The sequence below is a fragment of the Caretta caretta genome, chromosome 7 (genome assembly GCF_965140235.1).
Source record: "Caretta caretta isolate rCarCar2 chromosome 7, rCarCar1.hap1, whole genome shotgun sequence".
NCBI classification, from domain to species: domain Eukaryota; kingdom Metazoa; phylum Chordata; order Testudines; family Cheloniidae; genus Caretta; species Caretta caretta.
The window spans coordinates 15574132-15593435 of record NC_134212.1 but is presented as its reverse complement, the minus strand read 5'-3'; the positions used below and the strand labels follow the sequence as shown (position 1 = coordinate 15593435).

General features: G+C 42.9%; 1 protein-coding gene across 5 annotated transcripts in view; it reads left to right on the top strand.

Moving 5' to 3' along the window:
- The first annotated feature begins 6059 nt into the window (after positions 1 to 6059).
- Positions 6060 to 19304, top strand: part of SUMF1 (sulfatase modifying factor 1) — a 74941-nt gene continuing 61696 nt past the window's right edge. For 3 of the 5 annotated variants that reach the window (XM_048859281.2, XM_048859282.2, XM_048859284.2), the window contains exons 1-2: positions 6060 to 6346; positions 17853 to 18026. In XM_048859281.2, coding sequence (XP_048715238.2) covers positions 6083 to 6346; positions 17853 to 18026 — 438 coding nt within the window. In that variant the 5' untranslated portion in view covers positions 6060 to 6082. Of the gene's footprint in view, positions 6347 to 10537; positions 11658 to 13277; positions 13380 to 17852; positions 18027 to 19304 lie in introns of those variants that run through there. The other 2 variants (XM_048859289.2, XM_048859288.2) reach the window with 2 other exon arrangements.

Genomic DNA, 19304 nt, shown 5'->3' with positions numbered 1-19304 from the left:
CTGCAACACTTTCACTGGCATTAAACTCAAGAAAGCATTTCCCCTTCTTTGCCTCTCCACCCCAAGTACAGCATTAGACAAAAGGCAAGGACCATTTTATAGCTGTTGCCTATTTGCTTGTTGTTTGTTTTCACCTTCCTCTAAAGCATCCAGTATTTGCCCACTACTGGAGAAAGGACACCAATGTTGATGAGCCAGTGGTCTGATTACGACAATATGACAAATCCAGTGTTTGCTATTTTATCAGCATATGGATTCTTCATAAAAAAACAAGTCTGTACCAGTCATCATTATTGCTACTGAGCTGAACATCTAGAAGTCAAGGTACAGAGCTCTGACGCTTACGCACAAGTCAAGACATAGATAAAGGGTCCCTGAATTTTGGTGTTTTTTTTTTTTGTAAAGGTAGAACTCATTACCCAATATCAGAAGGATGTCTATGCATTCTCCTCGTGAATTCTCATCCACTCAAACCAAAAATGTATGAATGCTTAATGAGGAGCACTGCTCTAAAAAAAAATACGAGTTTCTTGTTTATTTTTCTTCATCAAACCTTATTAACTTTGCACAGCTATAAAGATGGATTTTTCCCTAACTAAGAGCCCTACAAACTTACCCTAGGATCTGAAAAGTAAGCTCTGTTCTTTCTGGTTTGTATAGCCTCATCAGTAAATAAAGATTCTGCAGGCCAAATTTTACCCTCAGTGGCACCTATGTAACTCATCCATGTGATTGCGTAGGTGGGTGCAATATAGACCTGGAACTGAAATTTAGTTAACAATTTTCTGTTAGTGCACACCAGAATAGAATGTCACTTGCTCCCCAACAGCTGAGTTAGCTCTGTGATGCAGTAAAACCGCATTCGGGTCAGTAAAGGCAGTAGACATGACTAAATACAGTAGATCAAGTGAGCATGATGTTGCTATAAATGACCATAAATGCACTTTCATATCTGGCAATGGAATCTATTCAAATTGGCAGCCCTCCAGACTCCTGGGCATAACTAACATGTCCTGCCTTTAACTACTGAATTTCACTTCTAATTTGTTGCTTCCTGAAAACAATGTAGGAAAGCTCACATTCAGAATCATGATAAACTGACTCTATTGCAACTGCCCTGTCATCTGCAATAATGTACATTCAGGGTCAGTGTCCGAGATAGGGTTCAGAGTTCTATTTCTAATCACCAGCAAGCAAGGGGTTAATTCCCAGGTTAGCTCAGACACAGGTGTGCAGAACGGAGTGACAAAGAAGAACTGCTCAGGAAGTCGCAGATGACACATTGTAAAAATTACGATAGAGGAAATACCACTTCAGTCTTTTCAGAGGGGAACTGTGGTACAACCAGTTATTAACCCAATAACGTGTGTATTTTAAGACTACAAATAAAAGGCATGGTGCAAACACTTGATGTGAGGCTTTTCTTTTGCTGTTGAACCACTCTACTGTTTTGTATCCTTTGGGGGCATTATTCTGGGCCTTAAGTGTCTTGTTATTTAAAGCAAATATGTGAATTCATCAGATGCAAAAGATGCTCGATTGCTTAAGCAGAAGGTTTAAGTCTTCTGTTTGCCATAGAACAACAGAACCATTTCCATGCCGCCTCTCCGTTACTCCCTTAACTCTGATGCCAAAGGACCATCTCAAACAGTCTGGAGGATTTGAATCTCTATGGTTGGGTTTGAACTAGGACTTTTGTCTGTAATTTCTCACCTTTGCTACCAATAGTTCAGCTGCACCAGTCGCAGCAACGGAAGAAGTGAGAGTGTAGGCACAGCACCAAGAGGTTGCCAGTGATTTAAGAACAGGGCTGTCTAATCTTAGTTAAAGCAGGTTGGAGTGTCAATCAAAATACCCCTAGCTATCAAGGCCTTCTCCATGCCAGCACTCCCATCGCTACTACCAACGGGGAGGTGAAGCAATCATAGCAATGGTGAGGAATTCTAGGCAAAAAAGAGACAATATCTCAGCTTCTACATTTAAGGCCGGAGAAAGCTCCTAATCCACTTCTCTAGGTCTTCCACGGGAGACTTCCAGCAAAATAGGGAAAACAAGACTTGACATGCTTGGTATTTCTGAAATAAAAAAACAAAACAAAGCCTTTTGGGTCTTGCTTTGTACATCATAAAACAGACATTTACCAATTTCCCCTTCCCAGTTACCTCTACCCCATACACTTCACCAAAAGCCTGATTCTGACCTACCTTCTCATGCTGAGTAGTACCTTACTGGTACTACTCAGTGAAGTCAGTGGGACTATTCCTGGAGTAAGGTATTACTCACCATGAGTAAAGAGGATGCACAATTAGGCCTTAAGTGGAAAAAAGTGAGCTGTCTGAATTTACAGCTGACTTAGCAGCAGATTCATTACTAATAAATAAACTAATAAAAGCACTCAAACAGCATCAGAACGTGAACCAAAAGTGGAGTTTGCTCATAAGCTAATTGCATTATGTTGTTGTTGAGTCCTGCCGTCTGGCAAGGAGGGGGGAATTAGAACCCAAATTTATTTGATGAAAGTGTAGAAATACTGCACCAAAGAACTCAGGAAAAGAAGCAATAAGACCAAACAAGCAGGATACACCAGAGAAGCACAATGTTCATTGGCTGAGAGATGGTTTTTTTGAACTCCCCAATGATACATTTTAAAACACACAGTTTTAATACAGGAGAATTGCTCCACAGATTGTTTTGATTTCTATAGGTGTCTGACTTTGAAAATGAGCTATTGTCCTACAGTTACCACTGCACTGGATAAAGGGAGGAAGAAAGCAAGTTGCTGGTAATTCCTTTGTATTTTAAATAGGGAATCATTATTGCATGGGGCAAAGATAATTACTCAAAAATAAAAGGAACATTTATATTTTCTGACCCCAAAAGCAATTTGGTTTTATAATTAAATTCATGTTTATTTGTTTTTCCTTCACTCTGTAGCTTTTCTGAGTATGTCACAGGACAAAAGAGACAAATGACCGATAAATGGAAACAATGTTTATGAAAACTCCCAGCACTGTCATTTTAACACAGAGGACACTTTCAGGCTAAGGAATGACATCTAGTAGTGTTCCTATCCAAGTTCTAAAGACAGCAAAAAATTCCTTCTCCTTGACTTCAGGGGGCTGCTTCTTGCTGTTTCACAAAACTAATCTGTACAGATCAAGATGACATTAAATATTTGTAACTGTAGCTCACTGAATTAGTAAAGATTTCTTTTATTATTAGGACATGATCCTGCATTCCTAATAGACCCCAAAACACCCCTCATTGGTGTCAATAGAAGTACTGGATGCACTGGGACAGCTGATTATTGTTTTACTGGGTTAGAGTCTGACTTGCCCATATATGGGTATAAGGAATGGTCAGAACCCACCTCTTTTGCCCCTGTGTGTAACAGGACTGTAGGTTCCTGTACACAGGAGTAAGCAGGCACTGTGCACCTGCCGCTCCCTCACAGGAGGGCAGAGAGTGGGTTGAGCCTTGGGTCTGATCTCAAAGCACCAGCCAGCACAGGGGTAGTAATTTGCATTTTTATAGAAGCAACAAATTACCTCCTCTACCCAGAGTGATGAGAGAGGAAACTGCCTCTCGGATACATGATTCTATCCCTGTACTGCTCCTGAGATGACACATTAACACGTTTCCCCATACACAGGGCTTGTGATAAAGCTACAGGTCAGCCCACTGTGTTGAACAGTACTTGTTAAAAATGATGCTGTGGTTAAAAATGCTGTTCTTTTTCTGGTCAGAGGGCCCTACTTTCTCCCATTGAAATCAAAGTGAGTTTTGCCATTAATTTTGGGTAGGAGGAGGATCAGACCATACCTCTTGCATGTGGAATTTTATCTGCATCTTGGATGAGTCACAGATAATAATATTGTGGTAGACACATCCTTATGCCTGTGATTTCTTACAGGTGACTTGTTAAGAAAAAGAAAAGAAAAGAAAAGAAAAAAAAGAAAGTGAATGTAATTGATATGCCTGGCCCCAGATGCATGCCCAGAACATTCACATTGGCAGAGAATGCAATTCCTCAATGTAAGACATATAATGATAGTACTTAGCACTTCTATAGTGCTTTTTATCCATCAGTTTGAAAGGACTTTACAAAGGAGAAGTAGCATTATCTTTACCAATGAGAAATGGAGACACTGAGAGGCGATCTGACTTCTCTGGGGAGATATCCTGTCATATGTTTCGATACCACTTACTAGTAACTGTTTTAAAAGAGTTGACAAATGGGCCAAATCTCATGACGATCCTGAATCCTCACTTCTTCAGCATGATTATTCCAGCATCAGAACAATTTGGACCCCCCCATTTGGTATAAAGATACTCAAATATGATCTCTGCTTAAATGCAGGCCAAATTGCTTTATTTTGGTCTTGTTTATTTCAGCATTAAAAGCTATTTTAAGAAAATAGAAAGCTTCACACTGCAGAAACTCTAGTAAGAAGCTATCTCCAGAGAGGCTCCAAGGTAGCAATGCCCCTCAGTGAGGATGCTCATGATAGCTATGTATGTTCACATTCTCTAGTGACTGATGTTCCCTCTGCTTCCTTCCAAAAAATGCCATGTGCCTGTCAGAAATGCAGGTCATTAATGATCTGGAGGATGGCGTGGACTGCACCCTCAACAAGTTTGCAGATGACACTAAACAGGGAGGAGTGGTAGATACGCTGGAGGGTAGGGATAGGATACAGAGGGACCTAGACAAATTAGAGGATTGGGCCAAAAGAAATCTGATCAGGTTCAACAAGGACAAGTTCAGAGTCCTGCACTTAGGACAGAAGAATCCCATGCACCGCTACAGACTAGGGACCGAATGGCTCGGCAGTAGTTCCGCAGAAAAGGACCTAGGGGTTACAGTGGACAAGAAGCTGGATATGTGTCAACACTGTGCCCTTGTTGCCAAGAAAGCTAACGACATTTTGGGCTGTATAAGTAGGGGCATTGCCAGCAGATCGAAGGACGTGATCATTCCTCTCTGTTCGACATTGGTGAGGCCTCATCTGGAGTATTGCGTCCAGTTTTGGGCCCCACACTACAAGAAGGATGTGGAAAAATTGGAAAGAATCCAGCAGAGGACAATAAAAAGATTAGGGGACTGGAACACATGACTTATGAGGAAAGGCTGAGGGAACTGGGATTGTTTAGTCTGCAGAAGAGAAGAATGAGGGGGGATTTGATAGCTGCTTTCAACTATCTTAAAGGAGGTTCCAAAGAGCATGGATCTAGACTGTTCTCAGTGGTAGCAGATGACAGAATGAGGAGTAATCGTCTCAAGTTGCAGTGGGGGAGGTTTAGGTGGGATATTAGGAAAAACTTTTTCACTAGGAGGGTGGTGAAGCACTGGACTGTGTTACCTACGGAGGTGGTGGAATCGCCTTCCTTAGAGGTTTTTAAGGTCAGGCTTGACAAAGCCCTGGCTGGGACGATTTAGTTGGGGATTGGTCCTGCTTTGAGCAGGAGGTTGGACTAGATGACCTCCTGAGGTCCCTTCCAACCCTGATATTCTATTCTATGATTCTAAGTGAAGACAGCCATGTTGAAGAGCTTACCTCTCTTCCATCATAGACCAATTCCTAGTTCCACCACGGTCCATGGGAGTTTTGCTGTTGATTTCATTGGGGTTATCATCTGGGTCTAGACTTTCATTATTCATTATTATTATCATCATCATCATCAATCTGGGTGAATTCAGTATACAACCAAGGCTCAGGACATTGAATAATATATTATAGCACGTTGGCTGGAGGGTCTTACAACACTTTGCAGGCGCTAGCTGATGTAGCTTTGACACGTCTCTGAGGCAGAGAGGTAGCATTCGTCCCATTTTACAGACGGGGAAGTTGAGGCTCTTAGGCGTGGTGGGGCGCCTCAGACCATAAGACAAGGCGGTGGCAGAGGGGGGACTAGAACCCCGGAGGCCTGATTGCCGCAGGGCAAGTAGCCGACGCTGGAAGCTGCAGCGCTGCCCCCAGCGGGGCACAGCCCCAGGCAGCCCGCTCGGAAGCGAGCGCTGTCTCTTTAACGCCAGGGCAGGTCACCTGACTGCGCACGTCACGCGGTGCCCCAAGCCAACATGGCTGCGCCCAGGGCAGGGCGGGCTGCGCCGAGCTGGGCTCTGGTGCTGGGCTTGGCGCTGTGCTCGGGGCCCGGGGCGGCTGCGAGCTCCTCCTCTTCCAGCGCGGCGGCGGCCTCCAAGGGGACGTGTGGCTGTAGCGCGGGCCGGGGGAGCGGCGGGGAGGCGGCCGCGGCGGCGGCCTGGAGGTATTCCCCGGAGGCCAATGCCCCGAGTCCGGCCGCGGGGCCGGGCACCCGCAAGGGGCCCGCTGCGCACAGTCAGGTGGGCGAGGCCTACAGCTGCCCGTGGCGGGGGGCCTGGGCTCCCAGGATTGTGGTTTGGGATGGCGGGTGCCTTGTAAATGGCTGGGTGCTCAAAGCAATTTCCATTATTAGTTTATTTGACTTCTCAAGAACAGCAGTTTTTAGATGTGAGTGCTTCTTCAGCATGTAAAATATATGGCACGGTAGACCAAAATACATGATAGGCTGTCCAAACCTTACAGCCTAGACGAGAATATGGGCCGTCAATAACGTTGGGGAATGGGTAACCAGACTTGCGTAATGAGAGATTTCAGAGTAAGCAGCCATGTTAGTCTGTATCCTTAAAAAGAACAGGAGTACTTGTGGCACCTTAGCGACTAACAAATTTATTAGAGCATAAGCTTTTGTGAGTGACAGCTCACTTCATCAGGTGCATACAGTGGAAAATATAGTGGGAAGATTTTATATGCATAGAAAGTTCTTCTGCAGTTTGTAAACGGTGTCACCAACACCAGAGCCATGTAGCAGCACCCTATGTTCTTCACTTGATTGATATCAAGTGGCATGATGACAAGAGCTTATGTATGGATTGAGGCAGTATTGATTTTGACTTAGCTGGGAAGTTTAGTGTAAACAGTCTGGGTAATGTGACTAGCTTAATGGAAATGTATATCGGGGAGTAGCAGCAGTCTAGAAAGCATTTAGATTAGAATGTTGTTCTGTGCTGAGATCTTAGAAAAGAGAACAGAAAAGTTAATGGCGGTATGTATACTACGTGCTTTTGACTCAGCTGTAGTTTCTTTGTTCTAAATGCTACCTAGTTGTTCCAGAAAAATGCAATGAAAGCTGACTAGTATTGGAGGCTAGCAATGTAAGAAGGAAGTTATTAAACAAGTTATTTAGTCTGGAGAGAAGCAATACATTCTAAAAATATGAAAGAGAACTCCTTTGTAGGTTATAATCAAGTTGCGGAACTTCCTGTTAGGAATAATTGTGAGGTAGCTTTGCAAAATTCGGAAATATACTGTGTTCATATGAACATTTAGAGCCAGATCCTCAGTTGCTGGAAACTAGCATAACTCTGTTGATTTTAGAAGTACTATGCTGATTTATGCTAGCTGAGGATCTGATTGTTAACATTTATGTTAGCTAGGTCAAAAAGGTCAAGTATCTGTCATAAGAATGGCCATACTGGGTCAGACCAATGGCCTATCTAGCCAAGTATCCTGTCTTCTGACAGTGGCCAGTGCCAGATGCTTGAATGGGAATGATCAGAATAGGGCCGTTATTCGAGTGATCCATCCCCTGTCGTCCAGTCCCGGTTTCTGGCAGTCAGACGTTTAGGGACACCCAAAGCATGGGGTTGTGTTCCTGACCATCTTGGTTAATAGCCTATCCTCCGTTAACTTACCTTTTTTGAACCTAGGTATATTTTTGGCCTTCACAACATTCTCTGGCAGTGAGTTCCACAGTTGACTGTGTTGTGTGGAAAAAGTATTTCCTTATGTTTGTGTTAAACCTGCTGCGTATTAATTTAATTGCGTGACACCTGGTTCTCGTGTTATGCGAAGGGATAAATAACACTTTCTTATTCACTTTCTCACCCCATTCATGATTTTATAGACCTTTCCCTTAGTCGTCTGTCTTCTAAGCTAAACAGTCCCAGTTTTTTAATCTCTACTCCTATGAAAGTTGTTCCCTATCCCTAATTATTTTTGTTGCCCTTCTCTGTACCTTTTCCAATATTTTTTCTGAGATGGGATGACCAGAACTGTAAGTAGTACTGAAGGTCAGGCCTACTATGGATTTATATAGTGGCATTATGATATTTTCTGTCGTCTTATCCTTTCTTAGTGGTTCTTAACATTCTGTTAGCTTTTCTGATCTGCTGCTGCACATGGAGCAGATGTTTTCAGAGAACCATTCACAATGACTCCAAGATTTCTTTCTTGAGTGGTAACGGCTAATTTAGACCCCCATCATTTTGTATCTATATTTGGGATTGTTTTCCAACGTACATTACTTTGCATTTATCAACACTGAATTTCATCTGCCATTTTCTTGCCCTGTCACCCAGTTTTGTAAGATCCCTTTGTAACTCTTCACAGTCAGCTTTGGACTTAACTATCTTGAGTAGTTTTGTATCATCTGCAGACTTTTTTGCCACCTCACTGTTTACCCCCTTTTCCAAGTCACTTATGAAAATGTTGAACAGCACTGGCCCCAGTACAGATTCTTGGGGGTCCCTGCTTTTTCTCTCTTTGCAGTGTGAAAATTGACCATATATTCCTACCCTTTGTGTCCTATCTTTTAACTGATCCAGTTTCTGATCCATGAGAGGACCTTCCCTCTTATCCTATGACTGCTTTCTTTGCTGAAGAGCTTTTGGTGTGGGACCTTGTGAAAGGCTTTCTGGAAGTCGACTAGATCACCCTTGTCCACGTGTTTGTTAATGCCCCCACTGCTGCTCAAGAATTCTAATATATTGGTGAAGCATGATTTCCCTTTACAAAAGCCATGTTCCTTTCAACAAATTGTGTTCATCTGTGCGTGTGATCATTTCTACTACAGTTTAAACCAATTTACCTGACGCTGAAATTAGGCTTACTGGCCTGTAATTGCCAGGTTCCCCTCTGGAGCCTCTTTTAAAAATCTGTTACATTAGCTGTCCTCCAGTCGTCTGTTACAGAGGCTGATTTAAGTGAAAGGTTCCATGCTACAGTTAATTGTGCAATTTCATATTTGAGTTTCTTCAGAACTCTTGGGTGAATATTATCTGGTGACTTAGTACTGTTTAGTTTATCAATTTGTTCCCAAACCTCCTCTGTTGCCATCTTAGTCTGGGACAGATTTGTCACCTAAAAAGAATGGCTCAGATGTGGAAATCTCCTTCACATCCTTTGCAGTGAAGACTGATGCAAAGAATTCATTTAGTTTCTCTGCAACAACCTTGTCTTCCTGGAGTGCTCTTTAAGCACCTTAACCTTCTGTGTCCACGCTGATTGTTTTGCAGGCTTCCTGAGTGTGATGTACTTAAAAATGATTTTTTTGCAGTTTAGTTTTGTTTTTTGGTAGTTGCTCTTCAGATTATTTTTTTTGGCCTGCCTAGTTATATTTTTACACTTGACTTGACAGAGTTTGTGCCTTTCTATTTTCCTTAGCAGGATTTAACTTCCAATTTTTAAAGGCTGACTTTTTGCCTCTAACCACCTACTTTATGTTCTTGTTTAGCCATGGTGGCATTTTTTTTTTTTTTTTGGTTCCCATGTTTTTGTGTGTGTGTGGGGGGGGGAAATACGTTTAGTTTGAGCCTCTATTACAGTCTTTTTAAAAGCTTCCATGCAACTTGAAGGCATTTCATTCTTGTGACTGTTCCTTTTAATGTCTGTTTAACTAGCTTCCTAATTTTTGTTCCCCCATTTGAAGTTAAATGCTACTACAGTAAGGTTCTTCGGTTGCTATTACTGAGAGGTTCACCTGTATTCATCTCTTGGATCAGATCGTGTGCTTCACTTAGGACTGAACCAAGAATTGCGTCTCCTCTTGTGGGTTCCAGGACTAGCTGCTCCAAAAAATGTTCATGGTGTCTCGAAATTTTCTCTGCATCCTGTTCTGAGGTTATATCTACCAAGCCGATATGGGGATAGTTGAAAATTCCCATTATAATTGCCTTTTTTTTTCTGTTTTTGTAGCCTTTCTCACCTCCCTGAGCATTTCGCAATCACAGTCACTATCCTGGTCAGGGTGGTCGGTAGTATATTCCTACAGCTATACTCGTACTAGTCAAGCATGGAATTTCTATCCATGGAGATTGTATGGTATAGTGTGATTCATTTAGATTTTTATTATCTTTATATTTCTTTCAATGTAGTGCCACTCCCACATCAGCACGATCTACTGTCATTCTTATATGTTGTGTATCCTGGTATTACCATGTCCCATTGATTTGATTATTATCGTTCCACCAAGTTTCTGTTATACCTATTATATCAATCTTGTTTAACACCCAGCACTCAGGGTCACCATCTTAGTTTTTTAGACTTAGGTATATGTAACCTCATACACCAGGTTATAAACTGATCAGCAGGGGTTGATCAGTCCCTCCCTCGCAGTTGCATAGCAGTACTGCACAACTGACCAAGAGCCTAACAGCAGTGTTTCAGAGTCTCTGAAGCCTGATACATGAGTGCATTTGTGTCCATTATTGCAGCCCATCTTGCAACTGCATTTGTGCCTGATGGGGGTCCTAGTGAAGCCAACAGAGCTCTAAGCAGAGAGAGGTCACCCCATAAGATGTAGTTGAAGAATCAGCACCTAGATCAACTAACAGCTTTGAGGAAGAACTGGGACAGGTTTAGCAGGAGTGACTGGAGAGTTCTGTCTTGCGGACTTACTTTCTTCCATAAAATTTGAAGAAAAAAATCCATTTAGAAACTTTAATTGTGAGATGGTTTTTGTATTTTTTGAACTTCATTACTGAGAACATTTAGGCCTGGTCTACACTACAAGTTTGTCGAATTTAGCAGCATTAAATCTAATTAACCTTGCACCTGTCCACACAACGAAGCCATTTTTGTCGACATAAAGGGCTCTTAAAACCGATTTCTTATTCCTCCCCAACGAGGGGATTAGCGCTGAAATAGACATCGCCGTTTCGAATTAGGGTTAGTGTGGATGCAATTCGACGTATTGGCCTCCGGAAGCTATCCCACAGTGCACCATTATGACTGCTCTGGACAGCACTCTGAACTTGGATGCACTGGCCAGGTGTAAAGGAAAAGCCCCAGGAACTTTTGAATCTCATTTCCTGTTTGGCCAGGCGAGCTCATCAGCACAGGTAACCATGCAGTCCCAGAATTGAAAAAGAGCTCCAGCATGGACCAGATCGCTGTATGGGGAGATGAAGCCGTGCTATCAGAACTACGTTCCAAAAGACGAAATGCCAAAACATTTCAAAACATCTCCAAGGCCATGAGGGACAGAGGCTACAGCAGGGACGCAACAGAGTGCCGCGTGAAACTTAAGGAGCTCAGACAAGTGTACCAGAAAACCAAAGAATCAAAGGGACACTCTGGGACAGACATGCTGCTTCTACGCTGAGCTGCATGCAATTCTAGGGGGGGGCTGCCACCACTACCCCACCCCGTCCGTGGACTCCGATGATGAGGTACTCTCCGCCATGCCTGAGGATTTTGTGGATGGGGAAGATGAGGAGGAGGACGAGCTTGAGGAGAGCACACAGCACGCTGTTCTCCCTGACAGCTAGGATCTTTTTCTCACCCTGATTGAAATACCCTCCCAACCCAATGAAGCTGGAGAAGGGACCTCTGGTGAGTGTACCTTCTAAAATATAATACATATTTTAAAAGCAAGCTTTTTTAATTGTTAATTTGCCCTGAGGACTTTGGGATGCATTCGTGGCCAGTACAGCGACTGGAAAAGTCTGTTAATGTGTCTGGGGATGGAGCAGAAATCCTCCAGGGACATCTCCATGAAGCTCTCTTGGAGGTACTCTAAAAGCCTTTGCAGAAGGTTTCTGGGGAGAGCACCCTTATTCCATCCTCCATGGTAGGACACTTTACCATGCCATGCTAGTAGCAAGTAATCTGGTATCACTGCATGACAAAGCCTGGCAGCGTATGGTCCCGGTGTTCGCTGGCATTCAAGCAACATCTATTCTTTATCTCTCTGTGTTATCCTCAGGAGAGTGATATTGTTCATGATAACCTGGTTGAAATAGGGGAATTTAATTAAGGGGACATTCAGAGGTGGTCATTCCTACTGGGCTGTGAATCATCCTCTCCCTGATTGATCTGCTGCTGGACTTCTGCCTCCGTAGTTAAACTTGGGCATTTCCTCACCTTGGTGAAACTAAGTTCAATCTTCATTTTTAAATTAGAAGCTAAGATTTTCATTTGTTGTTGGATGAACAGTGTTCTTGAATCCATTAACTAATTTTAGGAACTTGTTTCCCTTCAGTGCTGAACACCTCCACACTCACTGTCAGTCAGTGCTTCTTGGTTCAAATGGGTGCAAAGAGGCCATTTGTCACTTTGACACTATCACCTGCAATCAAAAGATGATTGTATTCCAAAACAGCAGCTTGCTTGAGCCATAAAATGGGTGGTGGTTGTGTCGTAATTAGAATGTATACTCCAAAAGTCCTATGTTGGGCCCTGGACTTGGATGTCATGGTAGAAGCCTGTGGTGCATAGATGGGTGAGTGCCTGCATGATATGCGAATGTTGGGTTCAAAAGGAAGGTTTTTAAAGGCCACATTGATAACAGGGCATCTATCAGAATTCTTTAGATTGTGGGATGACGTGATCATTGAGCTGGAAAGTTTTTTTGTGTACTGATAACTGACTAGCAAGCTCAAAAATCTGTGACTCCCAAGCCTTCTCAGAGCACTTATTTTAGCTTCAGTGAGTCAGCAAGAGATTAGAAAGTAGGCAGTTATATAGCTCTGATCGTGTCTCGTTGATGCATTCTTTAAAAGTCCCCAGGAAACTTAGGAGTAACTTCTTATCAGGAAACCCACTTGCAGTGAGACAAGCGTAAAAACCCAGACTGCTGTTGAGCTGAAGATGATTCATAAGCATTTAGACTCCTTTCTGTAAGATCAACTTCAAATTTAGTCAGTTTAAAAAATATAATAGCCGGCTGAAAAGTAATTTCAGGTGCTCTGTCGGCCTTGAGTTCCCTTTGCCTATTGTGTGGTTTCACAACCACTTCTGGCTGTCTTGTAAAAGATGGTAAATGTTGCTGTGAAGGAACCCAAACAAAAGTGGAAATCTACTGTAGAGAAGGGAAACAGTGAAGCTGGTTGGACACAGTGCTGTTAAATGAACAAAGTAAACCTAAAATAAAAATCAAGAAATAAGAATTGGACAGGGAACATAAACTCCTCCATTGCCCACTTAATTTATCCAAATGGTTATACCTGGTAGCATCATTGTGAGATAACAGTACAAGACTAGAACTCTGCAGAAATGGAAGACTACCGATTCTCAAGGTTCTCAGCTTCATGGTGCATCAACGTGGGAGTCCAGGTAAGCTTCTGTCTGAGAAGGGTATCCATGGACATTACAGGTGAAAGCCAACTTGATGGCTTCCTTTATGTGTTTGTTTTACAATAACAATTACCCTTGTAATGTAGGTCATACTGCAGGATGGATATCCTAACAAAGGCCACAGCTGCTGTTGGGTATTTATTCTGCAGTGAAGTGTCAGTGGAGCGAAGCGATAACTCACCGGTGCACAGCCTGCTGCTGGTCATCTTGGGAATTAGCTCTTTCCAGCCCAGAGCACCCTCTGCAGGCCGGTGTCTCACCTGCTGCTGGCCCCCGTGTCCCTTCTGGACCCCAGTTCCCCTTTACCTTGCGGTCCTGCCCCCTGACAGTGCCCCCACACTCTGGGTCTCCCCTCCCAAGGGAACCCCAAACCCTCTATCCCCACCGTGCCTCAGTGGCTACTGCCAGTTATCCTCTAGGCCCCACTCACTGGGGCAGACTGCAGTCTGTCATGGCCACTCATCATTGGTGAGGGGGGTTTGGACCTGCTGCCTTTGCCTAACCCCGGGCTGCCCCTTTGCAACCCCAGTACCTGTTTTGGCCTTCGACGAGGCCCGCAGCCTGGGGATTTGCCAGGTTGGAGCTCCCCTGCTCCTCCTCCCTTTCCCCAGCACTTCTCTGTCCCAAGTACCCTTCTCCCAGGCAGCCAGGTCCTTCTCTCTCAAGAGCTAGAGACTGCCTGAGCTCCTGGCTCACAACCCTTTTATAGGGCCATCTGTGGCCTGGTTGGGGCATGGCCCCAGATGTGGCTGCTTCCGCAAATCAGCCTAGCCTTTTCTCTCAGCTCCAACCCTCTCCAAGGGCTGGCTTTTAACCACTTCTGAGCTGGAGCGGGGTAATGGCCTCACTACAGTCAGTCTATTCATTTTCATAAATAATAAGAACAGTTTAAAATGTGAAACAGAAAGTTAAGTATTTTAAGTCCATATTGGGCCTAATTTATATTGATGGGTACTGTGGAGAAAGGTTCTTTGTATCTTAACTGTATAACTCCCCATATTTAAAATCCAATGGACTTTTCTCCATTTTACTGTAGTTCTAACTCAGCTACTCAAGAAGTGTGGCTTATGTATACAGATCTCAGGAACTATCTCTGAGAAAGGGCATCTATATCCCTTGCCCTCCTAGACTTCAAAGAGTTATCAATCATGAGGGAATCAAAACTGCTGTCTGCTTGTTTCAAGAAGATACATCCCCTGCTAGATTCTGTTGTGTTGGCTCTGCTAGTTTATATTTTTTGGGTCTGGTTCTGCAGTTGCTTTTCCCATTGAACTCCTGTTAAGTCGAATGTGAGTTCCGCATGAGTGGTCACAGGATGGGGCCCATGTCTTTCTTGATCACTTTCAGATGTAATGAAAACAAGGCTTGTAGTTCGGACTGGGTGGGAGGGTGAGTATTGTGCAAGTCAGCCCGCAGCAAATCCACTCATCTACTTGTGTCATGGGAGTTAATTGTGGAGGGGAATGGTGCTTAGAAGCAGTGAGGGAGCAAAGGGAGCCTCTCTTGATGTGCTTAGGAACATCACTGGGGGAGGAAGGAGGCAATCTTCTTCCCCCAGACCCTGCATACAGGCTGACAAGTAAGGTAACTTTTTTTGTTGAGTGACGTGTTATCAACAGCTGATGCCAACTGTCCTAGTTAGTTTTGCCATTAGGTTATAAATCTGAGCTGCAACTCCCTATTCCAGCCCAGATTTCTTACTGAGGCATCACCACCACTGTTGTGTATTGAAAAACATCCAGTGGCACCTTCAGATTTAAACCTACCTCTCCAGATCTAACTGGCTACTGCTTGAATCCACTCCTTCTCCAACAGGGTGGATCAAAATTTAGTAAAAAAAACAAACCAACCTTAAAGAGGACTTCTTAAATTTAAATTAAATACATTTTTCTTTTTAAAAATAAGCTGTTTAAAATGTGACATTATGATAAGATGTGTTACTGTAATCTATTAATCATTAAAATAAAGAGAGCTGCTAAAATGTTAATGAGTTAAAGGATGCTTTTTAATGTACACACAGGATTTTGGAAAAACATCTTTAATTCTTGAGGCAATTTAAGTTTTATAACTATGTCATAATTCCTGTACTGCATTGAGTATCTGCAATAAGAATCCCCATCACTGGAGATTTTAGGAACAGGTTGGACCGATATCTGTCAGGGATGGTCTAGGTTTTCTTGGTCCTGCCTCAGTGCAGGGGGCTGAATTTCACCTCGAGCCAGCCCTACATTTCTATGATTATTTCCAGTGAATGCTGGTATTTACATTATTCCAAATATCAGTACTTTCAGTTTCTGTTATGCAAAAAACTTTTACTGTTTCAGTTTAACCTAGCAGGTGCAGAGAGAATATTTTCTTCATGTGGACTAGTTGACAGGCAAACCTTGAAAAAGCAGGAAAGCTTGTTTTCCTTGTCCAGTCTGTGAATATAAACCAAGGGGAGAAGATGGGATCTACCAATGCTAAAAACTTGAACATGGGGCCAGATTTTGAAAGGTGAATGGGAGTTGACATCAGTGGGAGTTAGGCACCTAACTGACCTACGCACTCTTGAAAATTCCACTGAGTACCTATCTGCATCTTTTAGGTGTCTAAATATCTTGGACAGTCTGGTCCATGGTGACCAGAAACAATCCATCAATACACTAACGACCATTAATACTGTCTTTGGTTATAATACATGAGTTTTAAATCAAAATATGTTTTGATAATTTCCCCCCCTCTATATCCAGCATATTTAAGTTTTTTTTTATTGAATTAATAAAAAAACCTAATTAAAAATGCTGGTTTTATGCATTTGTAATATAATTTCAGTTTCTATCCAAATGCAGCTTGACACAAATTATGAGTAAAAATGGTCGCCTAGCAGACTAAATAAATGCATCATTCACCATTTTCTAATGCAATAAAGTAAAAAATTAAGAATCTGAATAAACGTATGTTGAGCTACATAACTGCATCTATAAATGTGTATAGATAAGTTTATTCTGCTGGTTAGCAAAAAGTACATTTAGTGTAAAGTTCATATTTAGTTATTACAGTCACTAAGAAAATCTTTCTTTAGGAAAATAACTTCAAAAGTACAAATACAAAATAAGATTAAAATCTGATTTTAAATCAAGGTTCCTTTGTGTTGATTGAAATCGTGATTACAGTCAGTGATTTAAATCAATTTACCGTGTTCTCCAGTCCCATCACTTAACAATGTCTTGGATGCAACTAGGGTTTGTATGATAAGGTGCATGGATCCCACACTAGAGCAAATCAGGGGGTTACCTCACTTCAGGGGGTCTTACGACCCTGGCAACCCATGTCGCTGGCCAGCTGGAGCAAAAGGGCCCCCGCCCAGAACTCAACAAGGCGCAGGTATTTAAACAGGAAAAGGAAGGGTTTGGTGGCTTTTAGAGTCCTTTTTTCTTCCCTCTTTCTTGTTTCATCCCCATGGGGAACGGAGCCAAGAGCTGCCAGAGTCAGGTGGCGGGGTGCTGGTGGAAGAACTGTGGGAGCAGCCTGCTTTTCATTTGCTGAGGACTGCATGCTGCTTGAAGGGTCTCTTGGGTGAGACTATCTGATCTCTTGTCAGTTTGTTGCTAGGGACTGACTGAAGCCTGCTGGGGGTTTAGCAGTGGACTCTTTGCAGTGACACACATCTGGGGGAAGTCTGGGTGTGTCTTCCCTAAAAGCAGGCTGAAGCCATAAAGAGACATTATAACTTGAGATAGAGTTGTGGCATTCCCTCATGGCATTGTGTCTTTACTTCCTGAGCCTGATGCTACAGCTCCAGACCAGCCTTGCACAGTGTGGAATATTAATTCATTGTAAGTTTACCCTATACCTTTTGATGCAATTTTGAGATGCAGGTGCTGTCTCTACCTTAGTCAGTGATGGAATGCTGTACTTATCAGTTCATAAATAAAATCCCATATACACTTAGTATGCGAACAGGTAGGCTGTGCTTTGTCCTCAAAAGAACACTTTGCAGCTTCATAATCTCCATAATGTCCATCTACATGTCAAGTTTTCTCTCTGCACCAGATTGGAAAATCAAGATTCTTCCTTTTGCAGTGAGCAAGATGCAATTTTCACTGATTGCTTCTTAATACTTCACATGCAAAAAGGAGGCACAGTGACAGTGGCATCCTTCTCTCCCATCTGGAGATAGGTCTGGATCTAAGCAGTGGTCTGAAATCCCTGGGAGCTCCGTGGGAGTGGGGTAGATTGAGAACTGCGCTTTTCATCTTGGAGACCATCTCAACTTACTTTACTTTTAAACCTAGAACCTTCCAGATTTTATAATCGTTAATTACTGAACTATATTCTAGTCATGAAGAAAGTGTTGTTCAAGGCGGTGTTGACCCTCATTTCCCAGACTATGATGCAAAAACAATGGCAAACTCTGTTTAACTTAAAAATGACTGCAGTTATTTTCTGTCCTATCTGTTTCCATTGCAGATGGCCCTTATTCCAACAGGAATGTTCACAATGGGTACTGATGAACCTGAAATACAGCAAGATGGGGAATGGCCTGCTAGAAGAGTCCATGTTAGCCAGTTCTATATGGATCGGTATGAGGTCAGCAATGCAGAGTTTGAGAAATTTGTGAATGCCACTGACTATGTTACAGAGGTAAGAGGAAAGCTACTCTGGGATTAGCTGTCAGAGTACCCTTCTGGGAAATTCAGGCTCAACTCTTTTCCCAAAGGAGGCCACATTATACATTTTGCTTGTAGATTTACAGGCCCTAGAAACAAATATATTCTATCCAAATTGGTGGCAAGTTTAAACATTTTTTGCTTTTAACCTCTTCTAGATGGGAAGGGGTCCCACAAAAGGGGCTGTTGGCCCCCTGCAAATGCTTCTTACACAGTATTCAGTTGGTTTAACTGAGAAAATTATCTTAAACTGAATGGACCACAGACAGCACATGCTGAACACCTTGGCCCAGACTCGTGCCTGATGTGCTTTCAGTGGCATTTAAACCAGTTATGAATATGGTGTGTTGTATTTCCAGCAGGGCTCTAGGTATTAGAATTCAGGCAGGCTTTCTTTAGGCAAAGCAGTGTAGACTGAGTGTGGGTGATAGACACCTGGTTATAATGATGTGTCTTGGTGTAGTTAGGCTGATGTAGCAAGGCAACCCCCCAGTGTATATGTCCTTTGCTGGTGTGGGTTACCCTAGCAAGGCATGCCACTACAAACCCTGCTTTTACTGGTGCTGCTCATCAGCACGGGTTAGGACCAGTGCAACTATGCCAGTAGGTATCCTTGGTATAGACAGGCCCTGATTGAGATTGCTAAATGCATGCTTTTAACAAACCACCTTAATGTGTCTAGGGAGGAGTTTGACACAGTACTCCAGACAGTGAGACAGCTGGAGAAACTGCAGGCTGGCCAAACAGGGCTGCTTTCTAGCAATCTGGGCAATACAAGGTATCCATTCCTCTTCTGAGAAACAGTAACCCACTCTGGAGGCCCAGATCTTTTCTGTTAGTTTAGAAGCTGTGATGACATGCCTGATGTGCTTTCTGTAATACGTGTAAGCCATCTAGCCAAAATCAAGTTATCAGTAACTATTCAGGCTTGAGAGGAGGCCCACTCTTGGAAGCAGAATCTTATTGATAAACTGGTTTGGATGATGAGAATCCTTCACCCTTCTTGCGTAAAGCTCAGGCAGAGGACTGTTCTTGTATCAGTGTAACCAATTTGTACTCACCAGCTGTTGGCTCAGTAATTGAGGTAAAGTCACTTAATCCATTTAAGTTTGAACACAGGCTCTTCATTGCAAACAGCTTCTGGAATGTGCCTTACACTCCAATGCCCATTGTATTATTATCTTGTGGGATGAAATCTATTTTTGGCTCTACTTGATGATTTCAAATGGAATGGTTAGATGTTCCACTCAAC